Source organism: Ictalurus punctatus, chromosome 17 (assembly GCF_001660625.3).
Source record: "Ictalurus punctatus breed USDA103 chromosome 17, Coco_2.0, whole genome shotgun sequence".
Taxonomy (NCBI): domain Eukaryota; kingdom Metazoa; phylum Chordata; class Actinopteri; order Siluriformes; family Ictaluridae; genus Ictalurus; species Ictalurus punctatus.
This window is the reverse complement of record NC_030432.2, coordinates 15,084,134-15,095,515: the sequence shown is the minus strand read 5'-3', so window position 1 is coordinate 15,095,515 and position 11,382 is coordinate 15,084,134. Positions and strand designations below refer to the sequence as shown.

The 11,382-nt window shown below is 37.0% G+C and overlaps 1 protein-coding gene across 2 annotated transcripts; it reads left to right on the top strand.

The window, feature by feature from the left end:
• The first annotated feature begins 2,999 nt into the window (after positions 1-2,999).
• Positions 3,000-10,712, top strand: cysltr2b (cysteinyl leukotriene receptor 2b). 2 transcript variants are annotated; one of them, XM_017490159.3, is made up of 2 exons: positions 3,000-3,113; positions 7,924-10,712. In XM_017490159.3, exon 2 carries the CDS (start codon positions 7,932-7,934, stop codon positions 8,967-8,969), a length of 1,038 nt encoding a protein of 345 aa, XP_017345648.1. In that variant the 5' UTR covers positions 3,000-3,113; positions 7,924-7,931; the 3' UTR covers positions 8,970-10,712. The 2 variants fall into 2 exon arrangements, with proteins under 2 accessions (XP_017345648.1, XP_047017461.1); XM_047161505.2 differs by having other exon boundaries at positions 3,010-3,113; positions 7,927-10,712.
• Positions 10,713-11,382: the final 670 nt, after the last annotated feature.

Sequence of the window (11,382 nt, the reverse complement as noted above, 5' to 3'; positions counted from 1 at the left end):
ACATTATATAATCTATATCTATCTATCTATCTATCTATCTATATTTATATATAAACATCTTATAGGCTCTGGGTTACTGATCAGAAAGACGGGGGTTCAAGCAAACCACAGTACCGCCAAGCTTTCAATCTTTTCGGAATTGGGGTTGTACAACTTGTTGAGAATGTGTTCTCTCTTTTCACGGGTACTCATTGCACACACACACACACACATGCATCTTGCTGTAAAACAGTGACCAAGTGAACACAGAGCTGTGGCCTGTATGTAACAGAAACATGATCTTAAACACTGACTTATTTCAAATATGTCTGATTTGAAAGAAAATTAATGTTTAATTACTAGCCTATTTTAAAGATAAGTAGTGGTTTGACAGACACAAAGCTTGTAGATTAGCTGTTAGCATCTTTCTTCTGTTAACCTCCCAGGCTTCAGTGACGTTGGACCATGGGTCGTGACCACTGGAAAAATCCCAATGGCGTCTTGCAAGACAGTGAGTCTTGCATCTTTTAATTTGATCACCTTACTAGCGAGTAGACCCTGACGGTACTTTTTAATGGAGCAGGCAAACTGCTGTTTGTGTGTTTGTTTGTTTGTTTGTTTTTTTGTCTGTGTGTGTGTGTGTGTGTGTGTGTGTGTGTGTGTGTGTGTGTGTGTGTGATCTCTCCATCAGGATGGTGGAAGTGGCTGCATGTCACACCAGTCACACGTCAGCTGCTAAGACGCAGAGCGGTCAGGTGCTCATGTGGGGTCAGTGTCGAGGTCAGGCCGTTCCCTTCCCACACAGCACACATTTCTCCAGCACAGACGATGTGTTTGCCTGTTTTGCTACCCCTGCCATTACCTGGCGTCTTCTCACTGTGGGTAAGAAGAGAATCAGCTTGGTTTCCCGTGTTAAAGAAAAACAACAATATACTGTATGTAAATCTAGTCCTCACTAGCATCACTTCTCATATTCACTCGTATCATTTCACTCCTTGTCTGGTAATGCCTGTGATGTTACATGAGATGAGGTTGGAGAAAACATGACAAGAGATCGGAGACCATTGCTCCATACAGAATCTCTCCAGATCCTTCAAATTTCAAGGTCTATGATGGTAGACTCTTCAGTTCACCCCACAGGTTTTCTATGGGGTTCAAGTCAGGGGTCTGGGATGACCATGGCAGGACCTTGATTTTGTGGTCAGTAAACCATTTTTGTGTTGATTTTGATGTATGTTTTGGATCATTGTCCTGCTGGAAGATCCAACCACGGCCCATTTTAAGCTTTCTGGCAGAGGCAGTCAGGTTTCCATATTTTTGATAGAGTCCATGATGCCATGTATCCTAACAAAATGTCCAGGTCTTCTGACAGAAAAACAGCCCCAAAACATTAAAGAGCCACCACCATTTTTAACCGTGAACATGAGGTACTTTTCCATATGGCTACCTCTCTGTGTGTGCCAAAACCACCTCTGGTGTCTATTGCCAAAAAACTCTGTTTTGGTTTCATCTGACCATAGAACCCGATCCCATTTGAAGTTCCAGTAGTGTCTGGCAAACTGAAGACGCTTGAGTTTGTTTTTGGACGAGTAGAGGCTTTGTTCTTGAATCCCTTCAAAACAGCTTATGGTGATGTAGGTGACTTCAGATTGTAGTTTTGGAGATTTTCTGACCCCAAGATGCAACTAACTTCTGCAATTCTCCAGCTGTGATCCTTGGAGATTTTTTGGCCACTCGTACCATCCTCTTCACAGTGTGTTGAGGAAATACAGACACACGCCAAATTCCTGGTTGATTCATAACATTTCCAGTTGACTGGAACTTCTTAATTATTGCCCTGATGGAGGAAATGGACATTTTCAATGCTTGTGCTATATTCTTATAGCCACTTCCTATTTTGTGAAGCTCAACAACCTTTTGCCGCACATCACAGCTATATTCATTGGTCTTACCCATTGTTATGAATGAGTAAGGGAATTTGGCCTGTGTATTTCCTCATATTTATACCCCTGTGAAACAGGAAGTCATGGTTGAACGATTTCTTGTTCCTATTCACCCAAAATGTAAAATATCAGTGGGAATATACTTCAAATATATTTTTCTCATATGAATTTTCTCACATGCATTCTAAGATTAAAATCTGTTTATGTGGAGTGTCTGCCATACAAATCCCTGTGTAAGTTGTTACAATGATACCATACTAGAACAATCACATTAATATAAACTTTGCAGCCAGAACTATTGTCATTAATCAACACCTTCTAACCAACCAGAATGGAGAATTCAGCAGTACTGTGGTATAAACAAAATATTATGCACAGTTGGAACATAATGATATTTGATGGTGTGAAATGGTGAAGCAAAAATATATAATAATGAAACCGTACGTAAATCAAGAGTGTAAATATTGTTTCAATTGTCAACACTGGCATTTTTATTACACCAATTAAGCTACAAAATTCCTCTGAACTATGTCAGGACTGTATGCAATTACACTTGTAAACATCCAAGGAGCAGCCATGGTTTGGCTTTCACTGTTAGCCAAAACCTGTTCTTGTATGGTCATCATTTGTGGGCTTGTTTTGAGCAGGCAGGGACAGGAACATCTGTTACAGACATGTACGTTCAAGTCTTCCGAATGTGGAAAATAAACTTCTTCAAGCATGCTTGAACATGTGGCCTTTTATAGACAAAAGTCATACCTTGGTATCAAATATTACCCTTTAACTCTTTTTATGCAAGTACTGCAAGGACTATCTGCAAATATTTATTAACATTTTCATTTCACTTTTATTTTTCCTCTTACTTATTACTACTATAAATGTGTTCAAATAAATTTAACAGATTTGTACTTTAGCAGATTATATGCAGCTGTACAGTTCATTGTGTACCTGTAGAGGCAATTTTCATAGTAATTATAATCGTTTTCTTATCATCAGGTGCATTTTCCCAGTAGACGTTTCATTAGAGAGATATTTTGGAGCAGTACCGTTTTGGGGTGTGTCCTGTGAGCACGAATATGTATCACAGCGTCTGCCAAGAAAGTGTTCACTTTCTCTACTCCATACAGCACTTAAAACAACCATGGTAACTTTCACCTTTGTTCAGCATTAGACTTGCACAACAGTTGACAGGTAAGTGTGTTTTCTACAATGTGTACAGATGCCGCGCTCTTGTAAGGGCTCGTTTTGTATGAACTTTGCATGTTTTTTTTAGTTTGACTAATCATGGTATTTTTGTAGCAGTTTTGTTTACCTCACTTTCATAGCTTGTTATCTATGATTGTTATGCAAATTACTTTTTGGGATATCTGTGTCATACCCCAAACCTGTGCTCAGAATAATGTGTTTTTAGAAAAACAAGATTTCAGTATTCTGTAAGTGTTTAACATAATTTTGTTATCTGCCTCCTTTGTTTCTCTAAAATGCCGGAAAATGAAAAATACCTACATTTTCATTACAAATATTCATATACAGGGGAAATCTAGCTCTCTTTTATGGAGCTCAGTAGGAGTTTGTTTTTGGAACGTGCCATATTTAAACAAAGTGAAATACAAAGTGAAAACTTAGGTATTATGAGTATAAAAGAAATGTAGGTGTAGTTTATTTTGTGTTATAATTGAGAACTCTGAACTCTTTTCCAGTTCACATGATACTCTATGAAAAAGCTTCAGATTAAATCTGAACTGTTTGGGGAACGTGCTCAAGTATTTTTGTTTTTAGTAAATCGCATGGCTTACCGCAAGTAATGTATATGGCGAGTCATCACATGCACACAGAATGAATTCTGCATTGTATGTTATCTGTACATCATATATTATCTACTACTATTGTACAACCCCAATTCCGAAAAAGTTGGGACAGTATGGAAAATGCAAAAAAATAATAAAAAAATTTTTTAAATTCAATTCACCCTGTACTATATTGAAAACACATTATTAACATATTATTTGATGTTTTACTTTTTTTATTTATTTAATTTATTTTTGAATACATACACTCATTTCAAATCTGATGATTGCAACACACTCCAAACAAGTTGGGACAGTCGACTGTTTACCTCTGTGTAACATCACCATTTCTTTTAATAACACTTATTAAGTGTTTGGGCTCTGAAGACACCAGTTGGTTAAGTTTAGCAAGCGGAATTTTCTCCCATTCATCTATTATGCATTTCTTCAGCTGCGCAACTGTACGGGGCCTTCGTTGTCTTATTTTGCGCTTCATAATGTGCCACACATTCTCAATTGGAGTCAAGTCAGGACTGCAGGCAGGCCATGCTAGCACCCACACTCTCTGCTTACACAACCATGCGCTTGTAATATAGGAAGAATGGGGTCATATCTTTGTGCTTTAATGGTGCCGTCAATGATGTGCAAGTTCCCCATACCATGACAGATGCTGGCTTTTGGACCTGACGCTGATAATAGCTTCAATGGTCCTTTTCCTCTTTGGCCCGGAGAACACGACAGCTATTTTGTCAAAAGACTATTTGAAATGTTGACTCGTCGGACCACAAAACACGATTCCACTGTGCTACTGTTCATCACAGATGAGACTCAGCCCAGAGAAGTCGGCGGTGCATATGGACAATGTTGATGTATGGCTTCTGCTTTGCATAGTAAAGCCTTAACTTTCATCTATGGATGCAGCGGCGAATGGTGTTGACCGAGAAAGGTTTACCAAAGTATACCCGAGCCCATGTCAGGATATCATTTACAGACTCATTACGGTTTTTAAGACAGTGACGTCTAATGGATCAGAGATCACACGCATTCAGAAGTGGTTTTTGGCCTTGCCCTTTAAGCACAGAGATTTGACCGGATTCCTTGAATCTTTTAATTATATTGTGCAATGTAGAAGGTGAAATGCCCAAAATCCTACCGATTTGTCTTTGGGGAATGTTGTTCTCAGAGTGTTGGATTATTCGCTGACGCATCTGTTGGCAGATTGGCGAGTCTCGACCCATCCTTGCTCTTGAAGGACTAGGCCTTTTTTGGAGGCTCCTTATATAATATGATTAGACGTAGGGCTGCACGATTATGGCAAAAATGATAATCCCGATTATTTTGATCAATACTGAGATCTCGATTATTTATCATGATTATTAATTGATTTTATTGACAACACATTTTTATTGCACTTTCACATTTCTTAAGTTTTATGTCATGTCTCATGCCACAATATAACACACAAGCAGGCATGAGAAAAGTTGAGCTGGTCAATTATGACAGAATTTAGGAACAGTGTGAGCCATGATAAATTAATTTACCTTCTGATAAACTAAATTTAATATTTTCAGTTAATTTTACAGACTGTATGCAAAAAACAACCATTGACCTGTCCCACCTTGTAAACAAATACAATAAACATCAATGTTCAGTGTTTGAAGTCTGCACCTCTTAAATATATTTAAAGCTACAATATTAGACATTTACCACTGTCATGGGTCTGGACTGGACTCAGTTCTCGAACCGCTCTGTGTATATTGTGTATATATCTGAATAATCTCATATAGGATGTGATTGGGTGAGTTCATTTACACGTCAGATGCAAAGTGCTTTAGTTTAAAGGTTTTCATTAGTGATGCACCAATCAGGATTTTTACAGTCGATACCGATCCAGATACCAATCTTTTTTGTTTAAACTTTAATCAGGAAGTCTATCATAAACAGTTAAATGTAAGCTCTCTGCTCATGATCACTGTTAAAATAAGAGCCATGAGAAATACTGTTGGTTAACTGATAAATAAGCAAGCATAAAATATTTATTTTTAAATATCTTAAAAACAATAGGGAGTCCTAATTAAGAGTAGGTTAACGCAAAAATTATCCATATTAGGAAAAAGGCTAATAGCTTTCTAACGAAATAGCGAACTAAGCTTAATGTCAAATTGATATTAAATGCAACACATAGTAATTAAACATTATTTCATTTCTCATTTTATTCATATTTTGTGAAGTTATAATAATATCTATTTTTTATATATATTAAATGATTTATTTATAACTAAGCACATTTTCTGTCTTTCAATTTAATTGTTTTATTTTTGTTTATCAGTTTTAGATTGGTTCCCCAGTACAGTGTCCATGTCTGCTGATAAAATTATGTTTTGGGAAGATAAATCAAAACATGGAAACTGATGTTGACATTTCTAGTGATATCTGGCAACCGTGAGTTTAAATGAAGTGAATTGGAGTTAGTCAAGGAGAGCTGCAGTGTTCTGTATGTTTACAGACCGAACAGTTGCTACTCTTGATTATGATTGGTGAGGAATTATTTAATAAGGAAGTTTGAATTAAACCCACTTTGTAGCGTTAGCATTAGTATTAATTTACTCTGCGTGAAGCCGCTGTGTCTACACAAGCAGGTGAAAGTTCAGCTCATTTTGCGTGATCAATAAAAGATGGCGCTTTGTGAGATCGGGAAGTTGAATCAGATCACGTACAGAGTTAATTGTCAACATAATGGCTTCTCTGCAGTATTTGCACACTTGTTCGGTTGACTGAGGAGATGAAAAGCAGTGTGAAAGTAACTGTTGCGTGGTGTAGATGCGTTTTGGACTTCCTGTAGTTTTTATCCTGATTGTATTATACAACTCCGAAAAGGTCACTCGCCCCGTCGCACAAACGCAAGTGAAATGGCCGAACTGTAGAGTCCTGAGTTTATCTGCAAAGTTTTTTCCTGTTCGGCGTGATGAGGTTTAATGTCCCCGATTTAACATCATGTTGTCATGATTTCTCCTCGCGCAAAGCGCTGGAGCTCGAAGCAAAGCTGGCCGCTCGAGGGCTAAAATCCGACCTCCATTTCCAGGTTTTGGAATTACAAAATGACGTCATTCCTGCGCCCCTCTGTGGTGATTGGCTGTAAGTGTAGGAAGCGCTTGATTTGATCTGCAGCGGAGTTTCTATGAGCGATTAATTGTGCAGCCCTAATTAGACGATTACCTCACCTGTTTCACATCACCTTCTTATTTCAACTTATCACACCACTATTAGTCCTAAATTGCCCCTGTCCCAACTTTTTTGGAATGTGTTGCATGCATCAATTCAAAAATAAATGTTTATCTTCAAGAAACTATGCAGTTGATTAGATAAAACATCACATGCCTTGTTTTGATACATTTTTTTGTTTGTTTGTTTAAATACAAGTCAAAGTACATTTACAAATCACTCCTCTTTTCGGAATTACGGTTGTAAAATAAGGTTTACTCACTGATGTTTATATGGAACAGCGTTGCCTAAATATGTTGAAGTGAATATTTAGGCACCATTTTCAGGTTATGCAAGAATTAGTATGACTCATATAAACACGAGGACTTACTTGCTCAATACCTTAACAGAATAGCACGTATAAAGTTATTTCATAAGATATTTACTGTAAATCTTCACTCAGGTCATGAATATGTTGTAAACACTCATTCCTTCATCTTCTCTTGAAATTAATAAGACAGTTTGTCATGTTACTGAAAAAGCGCAATATCCACCGTCCTGAAGACTTCAAAGGAGCAGCTTTCCCTCTGACTGTTCTGACAAAATTCTGACACTGGAGACTCCTTCCATAAATGTTAAATAAATATCTCCAAAACTTCACCGTATAAATTATTTTACTTTTTAAAAATGGCGCTTTTAAAATTTTGCTTATTATTAAACTTAGAGTCCATGTGAATTAGTTGTTATTATGGAAACAACGACATATTAGGACAGTGCATTAATATAAAGCTGTGATTTGCATTATAGCTAGAACTACTGAAAATTAATCAACATCTTCTGAGCACCACTCTGACTTGAGATGTCAACAGCTTTGTGGTACAATAGAATGTAACGTCTGATGTAAATAACGGTATTTATTTAGTAACAGTACAATGAATTTGCCTTGGTAATGTGTTGTGTTTATTATAACAATAAAACCTTGCCTCATATTTCGTATTGTTCTTTTTTTCCAGCAGCTAGAATGAACCAGTCACATAAACCTCTTGAAGGCAACTGTTCAATCAGTGACTTCAAACGGAATGTCTATCCAGCCGTCTACCTCTGTATATTCTTCTTGGGATTATTCGCCAGTCTTGTCTCATTATATTACTTCATTGGTGTGAGTAGGACAAGAAAAAACTTCAGTCCAGTCTACTACTTCATGGTGAACCTTCTCATTTCAGACCTGATGCTGGTGTGTTCCCTGCCATTCCGAGCCACCTACTACTTCATGGATTCCCACTGGGTTTTTGGGGACATGACTTGTCGCATCATTGCTTTTGTGTTCTATGTCAACATGTATGGCAGCATTTACTTTTTAATGGCCCTTAGTGTCGTTCGCTTTGTGGCCATTATTAAGCCCTACAGCTATGTGTACTTACAGAGTAACCAAAGAGTTTGCCTGGTGTGTGGATTCATTTGGTTGTTGGTTTTAGTAGGATCCATTCCTCTTTTGTATGCAGGCACATCTCAGAATCCATCTGGCCACATCAAATGCCTTGAGCTAGACGTGTCTCTGATAAAGTCTATCATCACATTGAACAAAGCTGCACTGTGCTTAGGCTTCATCATACCCGTTGTAGTCATTTCAGTCTGTTATTTAATTGCAGCTAGGAAACTTCTACAGCTAAGGAATGTTCCAGGGAGAAGAAGACCTCATTACAACAAGTCCTGTGCACTGGTGATCATTGTTGTCCTTATTTTCCTAGTGTGCTATATGCCATATCATGTTGTGCGCACTGTCTTTCTGGAAGCTGAAAGACAGATTAAAATGAATGGCTACCAATCATGTGAGTACATTGAATTGATAAGAAAAGCAGCTGTGGTTACACATTGCCTGGCTGCTGGAAACAGCTGTTTGGATCCTCTTCTATACTTCTTTGTGGGTGAAAACTTCTGGAGTTTTTGGCATAAGAAAAAAAGGAGGACGCTGAGCAAAAGATTAAATCACAAGGAAAACCGATCAGCAAATAATACAAGGACAGAGTTAAAAGAGGTCCATGCTCAAAATGACATGTGAAATGTGACTAAAAGACAGATAACCTGAGATTTTCAAACAAACAAACAAATAACTAAGATATACACAATATGTAAATAAAAAAAAGAATATAATTTGAAAGAATTTGTATATTATATTTGGCATAATTGTGTAGAATTACATCTGTATTCCCCAAATGTTTGAAAAAAATGATTTTTGAATATGGATGAGTTGAATTTTTTTTTTTTTCTTAAACCTGATCACTGAATTAGAGACTCACCAGATTTACCATTGTTGTACCACAAGGTGTTTAACATAGCAGGGTATTAGGAAAATAGTTGTCAAGTAATAGGAGATGCCAGAACCTTATTTACTGTGCTAAAAATTGTGCACACTACAAGAGTGGAAATGTGATAAGACACACCTGATGTACATAATTAATAGAATCCTTGTTTAGACAAACCTTACAGTCAGAGCTGATACTACATGGCGTAGTAAAGCATGGGAAGTTATTGAATGATTCAGTGGTAAATATTGGAGGTTTCATTTGAGCAATCTATCAGCTCCGAATGGATTGATAGCCTGGAAAGCACAATGGTTATGACTGGAATTGTTATATTGCCTATTTCAATATATTTACTAACAGCTCCATCTGCTGGTCTATCTCCATAACTGTATTACACGCCACTATTTATTCCAAATATTACTCTAGAGCAGTGGTTTTCAAAGTGGGGGCCGCCAGGGGGCGCCCGGGCGGCCTCAACAATTTGGTGTGAAAAATAAATTCTCACTCAGACAACCACACGCACGTACAATCAATTTCTAATGTAATGTAATGTAAAGATGTAAGATGTAATTATTATTTTAAAAAAAGGGGGATATATTCAGAAGTCTATTTTTAATGTGTTTTAAAGACATCTTGCAAAAGGGGGGCCTCGGTCAAATGTTAATGCCATTTGGGGGGCCTTGCCCTGGAAAAGTTTGGGAACCCCTGCTCTAGAGCACTGTTTCCTAACCTTTTATCAGTCATGGCACCCTTTGAAAATGTTAAAAATTTTGTGGCACCCTAAACAAACATTAATGCTAGACAGCGTTATGAAGTTGATGGTCCAGAAGCATCTGGAGCTTTTCTTTTAAGAAATCTGTCCATATTTTTTCGCATTACACACGCATCGTCACACGCTAATTATTAGGATAAAACACACGCATAGCCTACGTTATGCATACCGATGCTGACGTGCTGATGTTGAGGGGGTCTAGGGGGAGGGAATTATTATTATTTTTTTATATATAATGTATTATTATTATTATTATTATTATTATTATGCTTGTGTGTGTCTGTTATTATTTCAGACAATAGATATTTATCATATATATTAAATGTTATATTAAATGTTTTATACACATTCTAGCATTTTAGAAATGTTTGAAGGATTTTTACACAGCAACCCTGCTCTCATCAGACAGCACCCCGGTTGGGAAACACTCTAGAGACCTCTTATTACTCTGTTAAATGGATTTTTAAACAACTAAATAACTAAAATCCCCTTTCAGAGCATTTTTTTTTTTTTTACTAAACTGTATACCTTTGTTGTTGGGGTGGTATCATCACTCAACTTCTTTTGTACCTTCAATATACTTTTTATTTTCAACTAGAAATGTAGATATAGTGTAACTTTACAAATGATTTAAGGTACATAAATGGACCATAATTAGTTTTTAGACTAGAACTTTAAAAGTACACACCATGTACCTTTCTTGAGTAAAGATACATACTAAAGGTCAGAGGTGGGACCAAGTCATTCTTTTGCAAGTCACAAATAAGTCTCAAGTCTCAGCCTTCAAGTCCCAAGTCAAGACTGATAAGTCCAAGTCATGTTACAAGTTCTTAAATTTTAGGTCAAAGAAATAATTAGTATAGTAATATTAGTCTTCATCACCTTCTAGATAACTCAGTAGAAATATGTGTATTCGAGAGAGACATAAAAATGATTATAAACGCCTGAATGTTTCAGTTCAAGTTCACACAAGATGAGATGTAGACTAAGGGTGGTTTTCACTAAGGATTCACATCTCTATCAGTTCATGTTGGCTTTGCCTTGCGACTTGCTTTGTGCAAATTCAATACTAAACAAAATTTGAAGTTGTTACTTTTGCATCTGATATTTTTGAACCACAGGTTTCACATGTTGCATCCCATTTTGTTGTTGCACACAATATAATCGTTGTAGGCTACTATCTTTTGGCGCGTAACTATCGGTCTGAGTGGTCTATTGACTTATTATCTAGTGCAAGTTGATTGGCTGTCTGACTGGTTAAACGTTGGCCTTAGAAATGAAGATTGATGCTGATTTGCTGAAAATTGTTTGTTCGGAAAAAGAATACTGGTAAAGGTACAAATTTGTACAAGTACCTTAGTGGTATCACCCCGTTAACAAGGAAACGTGGAGTTTAG